Source organism: Suricata suricatta, chromosome X, assembly GCF_006229205.1.
Source record: "Suricata suricatta isolate VVHF042 chromosome X, meerkat_22Aug2017_6uvM2_HiC, whole genome shotgun sequence".
In the NCBI taxonomy this organism is placed as follows: domain Eukaryota; kingdom Metazoa; phylum Chordata; class Mammalia; order Carnivora; family Herpestidae; genus Suricata; species Suricata suricatta.
Window position 1 is genome coordinate 48,606,023 of NC_043717.1, and position 19,734 is coordinate 48,625,756.

At 39.8% G+C, this 19,734-nt stretch overlaps 1 protein-coding gene across 3 annotated transcripts in view; it reads left to right on the top strand.

Moving 5' to 3' along the window:
• The window catches only part of AR (androgen receptor), a 170,184-nt gene that overhangs the window by 137,801 nt on the left and 12,649 nt on the right, over positions 1–19,734 (top strand). For 2 of the 3 annotated variants that reach the window (XM_029930092.1, XM_029930093.1), the window contains exon 3: positions 424–540. In XM_029930092.1, the coding sequence (XP_029785952.1) occupies positions 424–540 (117 nt within the window). Of the gene's footprint in view, positions 1–423; positions 541–10,185; positions 10,197–19,734 lie in introns of those variants that run through there. The other variant, XM_029930094.1, reaches the window with a different exon arrangement.

Sequence of the window (19,734 nt, forward strand, 5' to 3'; positions counted from 1 at the left end):
GGTGATGGTGGTGGGCACTTGAGGGGAAGAGCACTGGGTGTTGTATGGAAAACAATTTGACAATAAAATATTATGGAAAAAAAAAAGGCATGAGCTTCATCATCCACAATTAAAAAAATAAATAAATAAATAAATAAATAAATAATTAAAACAAACCATTAAGTAGTCCTTATCATGAAGCGAAGTATCAACAGGACCTCAGTTGTTCATTTTGATGGAAAACACCTATGAAAGCCAAACAATATAGCATTGAATTAAACCAGTCTGTATAATTCTGTGTAATCAAATTGTTTAGAGTCATTCTTTGTCCACTTCTCCCATGTGACAGGGTTATCTTTATGTCCTTTCTGCCTAGAAATACTAAAGGAGAGAAACTCTGGAAATGCATTAACAGGCTGTTTATTCTTCTGTATGTTCTCCTAGGGAAACAGAAGTACCTGTGTGCCAGTAGAAATGATTGCACCATCGATAAATTCCGAAGGAAAAATTGTCCATCTTGTCGCCTACGGAAATGCTATGAGGCAGGGATGACTCTGGGAGGTATGATACTTTTCTCCCTTTGTCTTTCTCCCTCTCCTTTCCTCATTCTCTTGTTCTCTCCTTAAACCATATTTTCCTCTTTGGTGTTTCGTAGGTGGCCAGCTATACTCTAGATATGGGCTGACCCCTTCATATCTAACATAGCCATCAGCCAGCTGGTGCCTTTCTTTATCACACCCTACTCCGGAGCATAGCATAATATGTGAGCAGAATATGTGAAGCAGGTATCAAGACCCATCAGGGGATGAGTGATTGTGGAGTCAGGGGACACAATGATACTGGCCTTGTGTTATTGAATGATGGCTAGGATAAGAGACCTATGGAGTCAAGAATAGACACAGGTGCAGGATGACCCAGGCACAAGCTGGTACTGGACAACCAGTATTATCCTTAGTTAAATACTCCTATCTTGTAAGGCTGGCCATCTGGAATGAGAAGTCGCTTCTCTTTGGAGCCTATGACTAGACTGCCAAGCAGAGTCAGTTTCCTATCCCATTTCGCCCAAAGTTTATCAGGCCTTCTAATCATTTCCTTTTCTTTGCAAATCTATTGATAACTTCCAAAAGCATTTTCTCAATAGCACTGTAGCTTAGCAGAAAGAAGATACAGCTTTTTCAAGGGCAGCCCTTCATCATAAGGCTCTCTGTCCCCTAGCCTGTGTCTACTGTGAGCACTTTCACCATTCCAGCAAGGCTTGGCTTACACTTGTATCTCCGTCTCCAAATTCATCATTTCTTCATGTTTATATCTGCACAGCAGCAGGGTACTCTCTGCTGCCTGCTGCTTCCAAACAGAAGCACCCTTCATGAGAAAAGAAAGCTCATTAGTCTACTTTGATTTGGAAATGGAACTTGAAGAAAAGCAAGCTCATTTCTGAATGCCTGAAATTGTAGGCTCCTACATGATTACTCATTATCAGCCTGGAAAACCCAAGTTCCTAGAATCCTGCCTTTTCTCCTCCCCCTCTCAAAGTTAATTTAGAGCACTCCTCCATCTCTGGTTTTCTGTGAGGTGCTCAATACTTCTATCCATGTACCTATTTATATAAAACAACTTGTTCTCTATGTGTGGATCTTCATATTAATATTTATATCCTCTCCTCCTATATAGGACAATAATAGTCTTTACACAGACCAAAGTCCTGCAAATAAATTAACTCAGGTTCAATTTGAAACAGTTGTAACAGAACCATATAAAAAAGTGGCTACTACTCTCAGACATGGCAGGCAGATGCTCTGTAAGTAGTTTCCCAAGCAGCCACATTAAATGAGACTCAAATATCTGAGAAAGACCAACCTTGTTCTTGTTTGCTTGTTATACTCCAGAGAAATCCAACAATTGTGGTATATGGTGGGGCAGAAGAAGTAGGACTGGGGTGGAGACATACAGAAGGAAAGCCAGGAAAGGTAATAAAGGCACTGATAAGAGGAAGTTTTCTTCATATGAATGTTACGACCCCAATGGTAAGAGTTCTGATACACTCAGTTTTCAGTATTTAGCCCTCTGTGAATTGTATGTAAGAGATGGGGGCTCTCTGGTAAAGAGAGAACCTCTTGTTTTTCAACCTGATGATATGAATTGCAAACCCACTTTGTTGCAGGTGATGTTTAATGGTAACAAAAGTCCTCATAAAATCTGGGTCAAAATCTTAAAATTAGTTTCATGTTTCAGTCAATATCCTCCATTATAAAGCAGTCTGTGACATGAATATAGTGAACCCTTTTTGAAAAGGAGTCTGTGTATACCAGATAATTTCATTTCTTTGTATATCAGACAGGCATAAATCTGTAAATTTCATGGAGAGAGAGACAGTAAATTTTCAAATTGATTTATTGGATAGAGTGTTCAAATTTGAATGGCCTTGGTCAGCACAATGAAAAGAAGATGAGAGGGGCGCCTGGGTGGCTCAGTCGGTTAAGCCTCCGACTTCGGCTCAGGTCAGATCTCACGTTTGTGGGTTCAAGCCCCGGGTCGGGCTCTGTGCTGACAGCTAGCTCAGAGCCTGGAGCCTGCTTCTGGTTCTGTGTCTCCTTCTCTCTCTGCCCCTCCCCCTCTCATGCTCTGTCTCTCTCTGTATCAAAAAAATAAATAAAATGTTAAAAAAAATATTAAAAAAAAAGAAAAGATGATGAGAATTGCTGTGAATGGGTTTCGTTTCAGCTCCATTTCTATGATATTTATTAAATGTGTATGATATACAAAGACACGATACTAGGCAATGGAGCTCAGGCTAGCAAACTTGAAGAAATGTCTACAATATACAAGGATTATTGATATTATATAAGTGGTCTTGCCTTTGGAGTCAGGCATACCTAAGTTAAAGGCCCAGATCCATTATTTACAGTGCCCCTCTAGGCTTCAATTTCTTCACCTGTAATTTAGAGATATCACTCTCACAGAGACATGATGATGTGAATATCTTTGGCAAATGACAACACACTAGACGAATGTGAGGGCTTACTATGACAGTGATGTCACTAGTAGTTTAGATGGTCAGCACTTACCAGTTGGCTTTTATCCCAAATTACTTGTCATGCTATAATATGTAACAATTACAACAGGTATAGCATCACCAGAAATCACTTCTGATCACTTCAAACAAAAAGTACCATCAAAATCCTGTTTCAAAGCCAATTATAGTAATTAAGGGAATCATATATTCAAGTACCATGCTAGTAACATCCCAAGTGTTTACTAACTTAAACACCATGGGTTTGAAAAACAAATTTTTCCATTTTGCTAAAGTTACCTCCACATTCCCTGATTCTCTGCTGGAAACCCTTCTCACGTTTATGGTTAACGTGCAAATTCAATGTACACCACACTTTTACTTAAAACAATGAAAAATGATAGAAAACATAAATGCAGAGTGGCCCTTTAAATACTTTAGCAACAGACTTCCCTTTTCATAATATTTGAGTTTAGCATAGACATTCTGATCACATTGAAGGAAAATTCATATAATTTTGTTTTATTCTTCCCAAGAGTCAACTCAAAATGGTATCCTGAAATGGCAAGTAGGAATGTGGCCTTGAGCAAGTCCCTTCTCCCCTATTAGATTCAGTTTTCCCATCATAAAATTGAGATAATGAATTTACCAAAGATCTTCGTGGCACTACGGTTTTGTGATTCTGGGTCTAAAGTCAGAGAGAAAGCTTATTAGCCTTTTTTTCAGATTATATATCCATTGCTCTCAGAAGTATAGATAGTCTAGACTTGAGTATTTTGACTTGAATAGTAATTTTAGCTACCTCAGATTACACCTAAGTAAGGGATATTATGTGTCCAAAAATAGACTGGATATACAGATTATTGAGGGAGTGGAGGACAGAAGGGTTGTACTTGTATCTTAGAGAACCTGGCATGCTATAGCTGATGCTTGCTTGGTCTTGAGGCCTCAAGATCTCTAACTGTTTCTCTGTAGTGTTCCATCTACAGTTTGGTGACCAGATCTCCATAATTCAGAGAAACTTAAAGCACATAGTTTTTCCTTTCTGTTTCTAGGCCTATCTACATGTTTATTGCTTCTTTTTTTTTTTTTTTTTTTTTAGCAGCTCTTGGTGTTTCTTGGTGTTTCTAGGGGTGGTTGAATTCCAGAGTGGATTCCTTAAAGACTACCTTCAGGCTATTAACTAACTGCCCCTTCACAAATAGGATAGGCCTTTCTTTGAACCTGGTTCATTTTTGGCTGCTTTCAGAAAAGTGCACAATGCCAACTGCTTTAAGAATCTAAACCTCTTGCCTACTTTTAGTGTAAGAAAATAGTTATAACTGTCCAGAAAATGACCTTCCCTCTGGTGAATTAGCTGTGGGTTTTTCACAAACCATAATTAGAATGAGTTCATAGCCATCTCTTACTTTTGTCTGCACTTCCCAAGGATATACTTTGAGTTTCCAAGGTGTAATGAGAAAGATAGAATTGCCCTGACATGCCATCTTCTCTCCTAACCCTCTCCTCCTTCTCACTGAAATGTCCTATTCCCCCCAAACATTTTTCTTTTTGCATTTTGCAACTCTTAAGTTCTCAGCTTTTAATAAATGACATTTGTGGCCTGTTTACTCCCTCTTCTCCTGGACCATGGGAGATAGTGAGCCTTTCAGGAATATCATGTAGCAGTCAAACCCAGAAGAGGAAAATAAACTTGAAACATGTGAGAATCTAAAGTGTTCAGCATTTTATTCAGATGTTACTTAAGCATATTGGAGAAGTCTCTTTCCTACTAGAAGACTGATCTTTACATCTGAGACTCAAAACTGTTAACAGAACTGCAGATTTTTTTTAATATTCTTTATTTATTTTTGAGAGATAGAGAGAGACAGCACGAGCAGGGGAGGGTCAGAGAGAGAGGGAGACACAGAATCCGAAGCAGGCTTCAGGCTCTGAGCTAGCTGTTAGCACAGAGCCCGATGCGGGGCTTGAACCCAGGAACCGTCAGATCATGACCTGAGCCAAAACTGGCAGGCAGATGCGTAACCGACTGAGCCACCCAGGTGCCCCCAGAGCTGCAGATTTTAGACAACTTCCAGGATTCTCTAGTTGAAAAAATGGCTCAGGGAGCCCATGGCTATGATCTGATGTCATCATGGACACTATGAACATCCTTGTGGTTTCCAGTGTTGAAGACAGTCTTGATGCCAGCTCTTTCATCATTCTCTATGCTAAAGAGCAGTCCTGAATTGCTGCTTCTGGATCACATGTTCTGGATATAAAAGAATGATTCCAGTAATGAAAAACTATTCACGGCATGGGTCTTTAGAAAACAAGTTTCACAGCATTTATTCATCCATCTATTTATCTGTTCATTTTTCCAACTAGCCAACCAGCTAGTCCTTTCATCTTTCCATCAATTCCTTCATGTATTTATCCATTTGGAAAATATTTTTAAGATTATTTATTTATTGTTGAGAGATAGTAACTGTGTGCATGAGCATGCATGAGTGGAGGAGAGGGATAGAGGGAGAGAGAGAGAGAGAGAGAGAGAGAGAGAGAGAGAGAGAGAGAGAGAATATGAGAATTCCAAGCAGGTTCCACACTGTAAGCGCAGAGCCAGACATGGGGCTTGAGCTCACTAACTGTGAGATCATGACCTGAGCCCAAATCAAGAGTTGGATGCTTAACCGACTGTGCCACCCAAGTGCCCCCATTCAGCAAATATTTATTTAGTTCTCATTCTGTGTCAGACACTATGGTAGGCATTTTGGGGAGCAAATCTATGACCTCAAATATTTAAACAAAGGGAAACAGACAGTGATAATGAATACATCTTAAAGGATAAGGAGGGAATGACTAGAAAGAAGTTGAATGAGACAGAAGGGAAGGGGTATTCAAAGCAAAGGGTGCAGTTTGAATAAAGGCAGAGTCATAAAAAAAGTACATTGAAAGTTGGAGGAATAGGGGTGTCTGGGTGGCTCAGTCAGTTAAGCATCCAACTTTGGCTCAGGTCATGATCTCGAGGTTCATGGGTTCAAGCCCTTTGTCGGGCTCTGTGCTGACAGCTAGCTCAGAGCTTGGAGCCTGCTTTGGGTTCTGTGTCTCCTCTCTCTGACCTTCCCCTGCTCACACTCTGTCTGTCTCAAAAAAAATAAATAAAAACATTATTTTTTTTAAGTTTGAGGAATAGTAAGTAGTTTAAATGGCTAGATCAGGGGAAATTGAAATGGTAAGCTAAAGCCACATTGAAAATGGACTCTGTTATTAGGCTAAAAGATTTGGATTTCAGGCAGCTGAAGATCTATGACATGGATAGACCTATCCCCATATCATTTTGCATTCCTGTATGGTTTTTTTTCCTTCCAAGATTTTATTTAAATTGAAGTTAGTTGGCATAGTGTAGTATTGGTTTCAGGAGTAAAATTTAGTGATTTATATCACTTACGTATAACACCCAGTGCTCATCCCAACACATGTCCTCCTTAAAACCCATCACACGTTTAGCCCATCCCCCCACCCACCTCCCCTCCAGCAACCCTCAGTTTGTTTTCTATAGTTAAAATTCTCTTGTGGTTTGCCTCCTTCTTTGTTTTTATCTTATTTTATTTTTCCTTCCCTTCCCCTATGTTCATCTGTATTGTTTCTTAAATTGCACATGTGAGTGAAATCATATAGCATTTGTCTTTCTCTGACTTACTTTGCATGTTTGCATTTTAAGGAAAATTAGTGGATTATAAGTGTGATATATATATATATAAACATCCGACTTTGGCTCAGGTCATGATCTCACAGTCTATGGGTTTGAGCCCTGCGTTGGGCCCTGTGTTGATAGCTCAGAGCCTGGAGCTTACTTCAGATTCTGTTTCTCCCTCTCTTTCTGCCCCTCCCATGCTCACACTCTGTCTTTCTCCCTCTCAAAATAAAAAAAGACATAAAAAATTTTTTGAAGAATGGCTTCATGACCAAGAGTAGACCATCCTCACCACATTTCAAGAGTATGCACCAGTGTCCACTAAAACCACTAAAGTAAACCATTTTCAGTCTGCAATATTCCTTTCATACATAAAGGTCAGGATGTTAGCCAAGCCAAAGCAAGATTATTGTCGAAGTCATTTAATGGCTACAAGTACAGCTTCCTGACTCAAGAAGCATGCTAGACCAGTTATTTCTGAGAAATATAAGTACTTCCAGAATCACACAGCGTGATCACTAAGTATTTTGGATATCCAGATATTCTTCTCTAAAAAGTTCAATAATCCTTTTGTACACGTTCTGACCAGCATTTCAACATTTACGCAGAACCTCATTATGGTGCTACCACATAACCTTTTTGCTAAGGTAGGACACTTAGAAATCACAGATTTGTAGAATTTGGGTACCACTTCCCACCCAGTGATTGAATCCCCTCTACCTCCTGTTCAGCAGGTAGCAGAGTATCATAATCAATTATGTGTAACTCAGTTACTGGAATTTTCTCTCTTCTCCTTGACTCTAATTACAGTCCTAAAAAAATCTTCAGCTTGAAGATACAAGTGGTAAGTCTCAATGCTAAGTATGCTACTGCCTCACACAATTCTCAGATACCTGAGTGCTCCTACAGATCTGCATAACTAAGGAGCAGAACTGCCCCCATGAACTTTGACATTAATGTGCACATGTGACTCAGCACTTACAACCTCTGTTTTTCTTTCTTTTATGTTTTTTGATTTAAGTTTTGCGGTATGGTGGAAATAGTGTAATGCACTCAGATACAGACAAGGCCTCATTTCTAGTCCTGGCTCTGCCATTTACTATCTTAATGCACTTTGACAAATCATTAGATATCTGCGCCTAAGTTTCCCCAACTATAGTATGGGAATCCCAAATGTTGTAAGTTTATAAAGAAAGTGGTACACAGTAGGCACACAACCTATATCACTGTACCCTCCACTCCTATTTTGGATGAAAATTGGCCTGTGTACTCCCAGTCACCACTAGGGCCTATTCTTTCTCTACTATTACAGTGTAGCCTTTGGCACTGGTTCCTTGGTTCTCTGGTCTCTATAACACCTTTGAATCAACTCTTGAAATCTGTTCTCCATGGTCTAGATTGACATGTTGTGGTTGATTACATAGATATTTGGTGGAACACTGGAGGGAAAAGGTTATACTTCTCTCTAATTATAGTTCTCAAGAACACTTGTATGTGGAGAAACCAGAGACTGTATCTCATTATTCCTTCAAACCGAATTATCTGGGACAACACATACATGTTGTAGTCTGTCTTTGTAAATAATTTTTCCTAATCATCAAAATTGATGATTACCCATATCTGGTACTTCAATGAGTATCTTACTCCTAAAATTTCTATGACAGACTATTGAATAATGAAAACGAAAGGAGGGCTGAAGGGGGCGGGGAAGGGAAGGGAGTGATGGTCATGGAGGGGGGCACTTGTCAGAAAGAGCACTGGGTGTTATTTGGAAACCAATTTGACAATAAACTATTATTAAAAATATAAATAAAAAATAAAAATAAAATCCTTGAGTTTTTAAAGTGTAATAGGAGCAGAAATATTTTATTGTTGTTTACTTTTGCTATAAGTGCTCTAAAGTCCCTCAGTTGCTGTTGAGAGAGTAAAATGATGTCATAGGCAATATTTTTTGAAGACAAGAGGCAGAAGGCTAAGAGTACACAGCACATAATAAGTCATATATACAAAGGCAAGTATTCTCTAAATATAGGAATTTAAAAACAAATTATTTGAAATAACATAACTGCTAATTTGAAAACATTTTACTTTTGATTTAAAGAGATAGCCAACTGCTCAGTTGGTTGAGCATCTGATTTCGGCTCACATCATGATCTCACAGCTTCTGAGTTCGAGCCCTGTGTTAAGGTCTCTGCTGTCAGCACAGAGCTTGTTTTAGATCCTCTGTCACCCTCTCTCTCTCTGCCCCTCCCCAGCTCATGCTCTTTCTCCCTCTTTCTTTCCTTCTCTCTCTCTCCCAAAAGTAATCATGAAAAATTTTTTAAAGATAACCACCTGTTTTCAAAAATTATAGAATATAGTCCTCAAGATCACAAAAGCATTTTAAGGTATTTTCTTATTGAACTGAAGTTGTACATAGACAATTTACTTGAGCAAGGTGCTTTTTTAGAGAATTTTGCACATCCTTTGGGATCACGTTTATATCAAGTAGAACTAAGGGAAAAAAGTACACAGAAACTCAGAAATCAGTAGAGCCTTCAGATTGTCTATTATTGATAATATTTCCATGACAACAGGTATCTAGGAAGTAAACTAGAAATAGCATCACTACCCTGGGTCACACATTTTCTACAATAAAGTTCCATTTTCCTCAGTCTAGTTAATCCTTGCTGCACTTTTTAGATCTATTAAGAAATATGTTTCTTTCCCCTGCTTAAAACCCCATTGGACCAATGGTTCTGTGGCTAAAGTGAAAATTGACATTTCAGTCTTCTAGCAGTCAGCAGTTTAAAAAATGTAAGCACAAATCCTGAGGAAATCACCTGCAGAGAACTTGGACTGGCATTTGGAACTGAGAAGAAAATCTGGATCTTGACCAAAATAAAAGGTCACCAAGCCCAGGCCTGCACAGGGTGGTGTGTCATGCTGGCCACAGTGAAACTGAAAGAGACTGAGAACTCTCCCCAGGGTGCAAAATGAGGCATGCAAGCTTTGATTAGTGAGCTGTTAGGCACAGAGATAGTAATTTCGAAGCATTCCTATCTCCAGGCTGAATAATAGTGCTTTTAATATTATGGGATTGTTTGGCTGCTACAAGAAATTCAGAAGACCAAATAGGGAGTCTTTGTTGGGCTCTGAGTAGCTGTAATGGGGCTGTTAAATTCTACTTCCCCTCCTTTTCTCCACAACCTCCACTCTCACCAACTAATTCTTGCCCACTGTGTACAAAGAGGCACAAAGAAACATATATATGCATGTTAGTATATTTGTCAATAAAGCAGAAAAGAAAGAGGATAAACAACTTTAAGTAAATAATTTTCCATTTTCCCATCTTGTCTTACAAATAGGTAGGAAAAGAGAAAAGAAAACCGCTAGTATAAAATGGCACCCACCCGCACTCCCAAATTTTGCATGCTGCCTCCTACATCAGAGGGCCTCCCTCACGCATATGATTATGGAGACTGCTAGGTGAAAGCTGATCCTTTAAGTTGCTACATTCCACAGTGTCTCTTTTTCATATTAGAAAAATTCTGAGTTGGCAATTACAAGTATCTCAAAACAACCAGACCCTGAAAAAAGGCTGACCAACTTCATTCAGACTGAGGATTCTAGAAGGTTCTAATGGATAACTTTGAAGTACCTAGAATCTGAAGCTTCGAGCCTCTTGCTCTTGCTTCTCAACACAGATTCCACCACTCGGGCTAGGGTCTACTCTCTTGGTTAATGACTCCCTGCAATGGAACTGATCATTTCCCTATCTCACAGGGATATTGTGAGGAATATCTCTAAGAAGTAACATCAATTATTCTTCATGTAGCAGTATCATGATTGTTGATTTCTGTAATATGACTTGACATTAGTAGAGTGCTTTTTGATTATTATGGCTCATATGTGATGGCACTCAGGTGGATGGACCTGGCTTGATTGCTCACTTTCCACAGTCTGCTGCCAGAAAGAAGCTTTGCTGATGGGACTCAGGGTGCTTCCTAGAACAAGAAGTCACTATGCCTGAGGATCCTGTGACCATTTTTACTTGGCCATTATTCAGCTCATGAGTTTCCCCTTATTTCCATTCTGCTAGACCATTGCCAATGACCTAGATTTTAACCTTAGTCTCTATCACAGAAATGAAGGCAGAAGCTGATCCATATAAGTTCAGCAAACAAAGCCTGGATTTCTCCTTCTCCTGAAGAAGCAGCCCAAAGAAGCTAGCTGGCCCCTCTCTCCAAACAGACCAGGAGCCTAGAGTCAGTTATTTTCTCCTTATTCTCAAAGTCAAGGTGATTCTGTTTTTAGAAGCACATACTCTTAACCCTTTCATAAAAAGGGAGGCAGGCAAAAATCTAAAAATCAGTGCCTATTTCTCTTATTTCCTATTGAAGTTATGATGAAGGAAGAAAGTGGATCAGACTGTACCTTTTACTTCTAGCCTTAGTACCAATAATTACCCACTACTCGTTCACATCATCCACTTGCCTCTCCATTATATGTGACATCATGTTCTTCTCTCAGTCAGCCTCCAACTTTGCATTATTCTAAGTGGAGAGACATTTAGAGTTTGTAGTATCTATTCTCTGTCTTGCCCCAGGGCTCCATATTGAAACCAGTTTCCTTCTGGTAGATGTGGAGTCTGTGGGACCAAGGGCAGACAAATATGAGAGTCCAAGCACTCTTTCTGCCTTGCGTGGGACCTGCATTTCCCAACCTCTTCCTTCTCCAATCTCCACCCTTCTCTCTCCCTCTCCCTCTCTCTCTCTCCTTCTCCCTCTCTTCTTGCTCCTTCTCCTGAGTCAGCAACATTCTGGAAAAAAGCCAAACTTCAGGAGGGGAGGGGAGTTTCCCACTCCTTGGGACAGAATTTGAATCTCTAGGCCAATAAGAGGTTCCCTAATGTGTATTGCAAAGCTAATGTAGTTTATTTTTTAACTGCTTTCTATTTGTTTGAACATTGCATATTTCTGCTAGTGAGTTTTCCTTAATAAAGCCATTAATACATCAATAATATTTTCTTATTTACAACAGACTGACAGAATTAATGCTGTTAACTTTGGGCCTTTTTTACTTTTCTTTTTTCTTTTTCTCTTTCTTTTTTTTTCCTCTCGTTTACTTTCCAGGTCATGCTGACCTGTTCAGCTTGGGCTATTTCACATTTGTTTTTAATGTCAGTTTAAATGTAATTGTAAAAGCATGTATGCTCTAAATTCGTGTAGTTACTTTTTGCAGTGAAAAAGCCTGATATGTGAAAGCATTCCCAGGCTCTGCAGTTTCACGTGAGCAGATTTTTGGTAATGACTTTGTGCCCCTCACCCAGGATGGCATCTGGACAGTGATCCCCTTTATTCTGGCTCACTAGTCAGAGAGAGACTTAGAAATAGTTTCTGCTAGATCCTGTGCTTTGGCAAGGATATGCACACTTGCATATCACTCTATTATTAATTATGTTTACTCCTCCATGTACTAAAAACCATTAAACTAAATAGTCCAAAATAAACCTTGAGAGATAAAATTTGATATTCCTTTTGCCCCCTATTTCTCTGACTCAAAATTGGGACTAGGAGGAGAATGGAGGCATGGGGGAGAGGACCAAGGAACCTTTTTGCCTGAGAAAATTTGGCCTACACTTATTAGTGTACACTTACACTTGGATGCACCCCTTACTAATCTTTCATTCCATGCCTGCCAAGGACTGGCTCTGTTCCCTGTCTCTTGTCCATGTCCTACTTATTTCCCACTCATTCCCCACCCATCTCCAACTGACCCTTCTCTCCATTCACATGCTATTCAGCCTGATGAAGTGAAAAGAGTACCACCCTAAAAGTCAGGGTACCTGAGTCTTTTGTGATCTGCTACTATCTAGCTGCATGACCTGGGGCAAAACTTAGCTTGGCCTTCAGTCTACTCATATTTTAAATAGGGATTGATTTGGATGGGGGAGGAAAGGATAGACAAGATCTGGGGCCTTCAAACATTTTCTTGGCAATGGAACTTTTTCTTCAAACAAAACCTGACAAAGAGTCCCAAATGTATATACAAACCAAAGCACTGCTACCCTGGTTTGAAAGAAGTAGCCATATGTTCAGGCCCATTTTGCCTTCTCTCAGAGGACCTTAAAGGAACTTACAGAACTGTAAAGGTTCTGTTGTTATACTGGATTTGATGTCTGGGGCTCTTACAACTCTGATTCTCTCTCTTAATTGATTTTAATCCCAGTGGAAATTCTATGTTTCATTAGTTACCTTATTCAGAAAGAAGTTTACCTAATTAAGATAAAAGGGGGGAGCTGGGTGGCTTAGTTGGTTAAGTGACTGACTGACTCTTGGCTTGGGCTCAGGTCATGATCTCATGGTTTGTGAATTCAAGTGCACAGAGCCTGCTTGGGATTCTCTCTTCCTCTCTCAGCCTCTCCTCCCCTGCTCTAGCTCCCTTGCTCTCTCTCAAAATAAATAAATAAACTTGAAAAAAATAAAGGGGATGAAGCAGAGCAATGTGAGGCTTAGCAGCTATCAAAACTAAAAAGCATAATTTATTGACTTACAGAATTTACTCTGTTGTAAGCACCTTTGTCTTAGCATGCTTTCTTTTAGGGAAAATTAAAACAATTCTGTTAGATAGATCCTATTATTATCTTAGGATTCTGAAGCCTGTCAGAGACCAGCTGCCCAATGTGGAAGACAATGAATGCCTCTTATAGATTGCCACCCTAAGCAGCTTTTAAAAATATTTTCTATTGGGTAAATCCCTAGCAGTGCTATTGCTGGGTTTGCACTCATAGGTCTAACAGGAGAAATCTAATGGAGGACCAAGGGGAGGGGAAGGGGGAAAGAGAGTTGGGGAGAGAGAGGGATGCAAAACCTGAGAGACTATCTTATATTGAGAATGAACCCTAGGGCTGAAGGGGGAGGGGGAGGGGGGAAGGGGTGATGGTCATGGAAGGGGGCACTTGTGGGGAGAAGCACTGTGTGTTATATGGAAACCAATTTGACAATAAACTATTATAAAAAAATAGTTACTTCTATGTGATAAAAAAATATTTTTAACTAAAGATCCATTATTGGAAAACGTAATAGCCTGCCCAATGGCATACACTTTTACTGTATTCAGAGGACTTTCACTGAAATCATCTAACTTCTTCCTAATAATAGTACTATACAGTAGTCAGGTGAATTAATATATAGTTGAGAAAACTGAGATGTAAGAGAAGTCAAGGAGTATGCTTAAGGTCACACATCCCATAAAACTCTGAACATCACCACAATAATAAAAAACACTTTATTGTAAATAACATTTTAGAACTTTGATATCATCATTGCATTGTGTCTCCTTAAGTTGAGTGCATTTTTCATCATATTTCAGTCTTGAAGAGTCGTTCTGGTGGTGTAGAATCATCCCTCTACTCACAAGCACCCACCACAGTGTCTATATATTCTTCCTTAAAAACTTTATTCATTAGGTATTAATATTATCCCCACTTTACAGATGAGGAAATTGAGGTACAGAAAGGCTAGGTCTTGTCCAAAGTCATGCAGCTAGTAAGCAGTAGAGCCAGGTCAACAACAGATAGTATGACTCCAAATTCTTTGTTCATAACTATTGCTTTTTATACATATGTGAGAAAACTAAATGCAAAAGAAGGAAAAGGATGTCCCCAAGGTCATACAGTGAGATCCTCTGACTACAGTCCCAGTGGATGAAAAGATGGCTTGAATGGCTTAAGTCAGAGGCCATAAACTGTCTTCCCCAGGCCAATATTCACTTACAAAATTGTTTTCCCAGCACAGTCTTTGCTTAGAAAGTTAATATAGACTGCCCCTAGGCAGAGTACCAATTACGTTTCACTGTCCCCAGCCCACCCTGTTTATGTTCACTTGACTATTTTCCTCATTTACATATCTGTCTGACTAGTGAAGATATTTGAGACCATACCTTCATGTAAGTATGGCCTGTTCTGGTTTCACAAAGAATTTGCAGACCTGCACCAAACATATCTTTATGTTTACTTAGCACTTAGAATTACACTTAAGATCTGAATTCAGTTTTACAGCCAGTTATATGCAGAGAAAACTCAATTACTATTTTTTATCTCATAAATGTGTTATACTCTTCCCTTCTCTGCTGTATTTGTTTATCTTCATCCTGCTGTTCCTTCTTCTCCATGCCCGAGTTAGGTCACCTGCAAGCTATTCACTCCTTACTCTTTAGAAATGGATGGAGAGTAAAAGAGGGCTCATTATGTGCCAAACAGCCTCTTTCATTTGGTTCTCTTAAGTGTCCTAAGAACTAGGTGGTGGTACTTCCATTTTAAAAATGAGAAAGCTGAATCTCAGAAAAGCTGAGAGAGCAAAGAGTTCAAATTTATTAAGCTAGTAATTTACAGAGCTGGGATTTGAACTCAAGATCATCTGACTCTGATACTCTGTGGTATATGGTTGTGGTATATGGTATCTTGCCATATTCCACACTCCTGTAAGGGAAAGTGTATTAGCTTTATGTTGCTTCATAAAAAAATCATCACAAATTTAGTAACTTCAAACAGTACCAACTTATCAGTTCACAGTTCTGTGAATCAGAAGTCTGATACTGGTTTCTCAGCTCAATGTTTCACAAGTATGAAATCAAGGTATTGTCCAGCCTGCACTTTATTCTGGAACTCAGGGTTCTAAACAAAGTTCATGTGATTATGGCAGGATTTAGTTCCTTGCAGTTGAAGAATTAGGATTCCCCTTTCCTTTCTGGCTATCAGCCAGAGAGAAGCTGTTCTAAATCTGTAGAATCTGTTCTTATTCCTTGGCATGTTGATCCCTCCATCTTCAACGCCAGCAACAAAGACTCTTCCTTATGTTGAATCCCCCTGACTCCATGAATATCTTTCCAGAAAGAACCCAGTCTCTTTTAAGGGCTCATCTGATTAGGTCAAGCCCATCAAGGATAACCAACCTTCAAATTCAGTTGAATTTTGAGCTTAATTACATCTACCCAATCCTTTCACAAACACAAGTAGATTAGTGATTGACTAAATAACTGGAAGAAGATGTGTATACAACCAGGTATTGGGATGGTTGGGTGCCATCTCAGAAGTCCACTTACCACAGAAAATGATTTTTAAAATAGTTTATTACCAAGTTGTTTTCCATATAACACCCAGTGCTCTTCCCCACAAGTGCCCCTCTCTATGACCATCATCTCCCTTCCCCTTCCCCCCTCCCTCTTCAGCCCTCAGTTCGTTTTCAGTATTCAAAAATCTCTCATGATTTGCCTCACTCCCTCTCCCTAACTCTTCCCCCCCCTTCTCCTTCCCATGGTCCCCTGTTAGACCTATGAGTGAAAACATATGGTATCTGCCCTTCTCTGCCTGACTTATTTCACTTAGCATGACTCCCTCGAGGTCCATCCAGTTTGCTACAAATGGCCAGATTTCATTCAGAAAGTGATTTTTTATGCCCCAAATTTTATGGTGAGGTATTAAAACAAGAAACATCCTTGACTTTAAGGATAGTGATTCCAGTTTTCTAAAACATTGGGAACTTAACCTCACCTTGTCTTGTCCCTGCCCATGGATAAGAAAGCCTCTATCTTGAGGTGGCAATGAATGAGGCTGGAATAGTACCTAATTATCACGGTGGCTATGGAAGCTACACATTAATCACATCTACCTCCCCTTGGGGATGCACTGTGGAACTAGAATTGAAATATCTTTTTCTGGTGCTATTAGAGACAGCCCTCATAAGGGTCTAATACCTCCAGGCTATAAAGTGAGTTCTCCATAGGATCCAGGCAGCAGAATCCAGACATCATGTCAGGTGCGCCAGTCCCCTACAGAGCAAGTTGGGACAGGGAAGCAATTTCCAGTGGCCCTTTGTTGTCACTGATCTGACCTGAGACTGAAAGACAGGGAAGAGATGCAAAACAACAAACGCAATTAAGACTATCCACATTTACTATCCTTTTTCTCCTGGATTCACCACTCAATTTAAGTAAATCAGTGGGTCTCTGCCATAATAGGAGTTGGCAGACCTATACCTCACATGAAAGAGTTAGATCTGACTCTGGGGCTCAGGTGCAGGAGGAAGGAGGGGTGGCCTCCATGGAAGAAAACAAGGCCTTGGGCATTGGGTAACAGCTGAGACTAGCAAGCCTCATTGTCCAGCATTCCAAGTCGACTAGCAACATGCTGGTCTCTACTGCAGAAAGAGAACAGAGGATCCCCTAGCAGAATGAATGGAATCTGATTTCAATTACGTTCAGTACAGTCACCCTCTTCAGGCAGAGAGGCCAGAACACCTGGTGCAGCTTGGGCCAGTGTGGCTGCATGGACAGCATATTACCCAGGTCTTAGAGGCAAGTGGGAATGCAGCTTCTTTTCTTCAAGCAGAAGCCATATAGGTCTAGAGGAGGAAGATGTGAAAATACCAGCCAAGATCTCATTAGCACTATGTAGAGAAGGGGAATTACTTCATGTTGATGGATTCTCCCCACAGTCTCTGCACATACTGATCTTGCTTGTAATGCGTTTACTTAGGTCCACGAGTCATCACCCCACTGAGATCTGACTCATTGGTGGGAGAGTCAAGGTAACAGAGCGTACTTCACTGATTGCACTAGCACCAATTGCAATTGTCCCTGTACCTTTTAGAAAAGCTCATGGACTCATCTCTATAAAGTTTATTAGAATCTTTTCTTTTTTATCAATAGCATGAGTAGGCATTACAAATGAGACAGTTTCCCCAGAGAACAGTCTAGATTCACAGCATTATTCCAAATAACTTTCTGGGATTATGAAAATATTCTATGCCTGCATTGTTGAGCACTTGAAATGTAGCTAGTGAGACTAAGGAGTTATATTTTTAATTTTATTTAATTTTAATTAAATGTATGTAGCCATATATGGTTAGCTACTGTGTTGGACAGTTCATATCTAGAAGAAATTCAGAGAGGCAAGTACTGTGACAGTGTAGAAACAAGTTAGTCAAAAAGAGAGCTGATGTGGGCGCAGAGAAGTCTGGATCAGGAATAAAAGCCTTGGTTTTAGTCTTAGCTCTGACAGTAGGTGATCACTCCTTCTGGACTCAGCCTCCATGTCTTTGACTTGAAAGTTTGGATTAATGTCAGAAGTTCCAAAATGGTAGCTAAGTACTGAATTTAACTTTGGAATACAGAGGAGTTCCAGGAAGATTTTTCGGTGTTACACAAATGCCTTCTAAGTTTGTGCATATATGTATACATATGCATGCGCATGGCAGGGGCAAGAAAGCCAATAGTCGTTTATTCCAATTCACCGAAGTTGCTACAATTCTCCTGTACACACACACACACACACACACACACACATACACATGCACACACGCACGTGCACACACACAGACAGACAAGCACACACCACTCTATTGCCTATGTAGACCCTGAAGGTATTTTGAATCTGTGACTCCTGGATAAGATGATTTCTGTTGACCTTTCCTACTTTGTCATGCTATGAATTTTTAGGCCATTATACTGCCCCAAAACCTGTTTCTACTTTGGGTACATGGCTGGAATGTTTTCATAGTTTCCTGTCTCTTCCCTTCTGGATTTGATGCTCATTACTGATGTTTGGAGTCAAGAGTGAGGATGGATGTCAGAGGGAATATAAGCCCAGCCCCACTTCTCAACTCTGCTGTGTGTCTAGAAGTAGGTTTCAGGCTTCAGAGACCTTGAGGAGCAGCATGATCCAGTAGAAAGAGCATAATCTTTGTAGTCAGCAAGCCAGGTTCAGGTTATTGGATTCTCTTTCTTGATGGCTGTGTTCCCTAAGTTTACTCACTTATAAAACAGGGATAGAAAATATTCCTAACTTCCTAAAATCATGTGGAATTAAATGATGTAATGTGTTCATGAAGTGAGACACATGGAAGAGCCTGAAAAAATAGTTATCTTTATTTTACTTAGTTACCTTGGGCATAGGGCTAATTACATCTCTGTCTTCTTTCAGGCTGGAATGGGGCAGACATGGGCTGGCAGCTCCTGAGCTCAAAGCCAGAAACTGCTAGTTTCTACCTTTAGAAACTGTACCAAGGGAACAGATCAAGGAGGCCCTGCCAAACTGTGCAAATGCCTACAAGAACCCATGTCAGCAATTTGTTCACCACATGACAAGATATTTTGGGGACCAGGCCTCTAGATCTGGGAGAAGATAGACCCTTCCATCCTGTGCCCTTGGTGGAGATGGGGGATGAGACATCTCCTTAATACTGACTGTGCAAGCCCTGCAGAAATGATTGCTGGACAGTGTCATCTTGCATTCTGGGTTGATTATCCAGTGTCACTTGTTATTTTACCCTAAGTTCTCTGTGCTTCTCTTACACCACCAACCCCACCATTTTCTCCTCCTCTATCCTACTTGTTGATTCAAACATTTGATCCATTCTTACGTTGACCTACTGAGTTGCACTATAATTCGCAAGACTTATTTTTCTAATTAGAACTGAAAGTTCCAGAAGTCAGTTCCAGATCTTTTTCTATATTATCCAGAAACATATCAACACATGTTTTGTTCTATTTATCCATTTAAATTGAGCAATCAACTTCTCTGTTTTATTTTTTACTTATTGTTTGTTTATTTTTATTTTTTTATCTTTAATAATATTTTATTTTAGATAGATTATTATTTTTAAATTTATAATAGTTTATTGTCAAATTGGTTTCCATATAACACCCAGTGCTCCTCCCCACAAGTGCCCCATCCATGACTATCACCCCCTTCCCTCCCTTTCCCCCTCCCCCTTCAGTCCTCAGTTCATTTTCGATATTCAATAGTCTCTCATGATTTTTGTCCCTCACTCTCCCCAACTTTCTTTCCCCCTTCCCCTCCCTATGGTCCTCTGTTAGGTTTCTCCAGTCTGCAATGCAAGGGAAATAATCAAAACAACTAACAGGCAACCGACAGAATGGGAAAAGATAGTGGCAAATGGCATATCAGATAAAGGGCTAGTATCCAAAATCTACAAGGAGCTCACTAAACTCCATACCCAAAAAACTTATTGTTTTTTTAAAGGTATTAAACATAAAGTGGTTTATGGTTCTCCCCAGTACAACTGCCTGT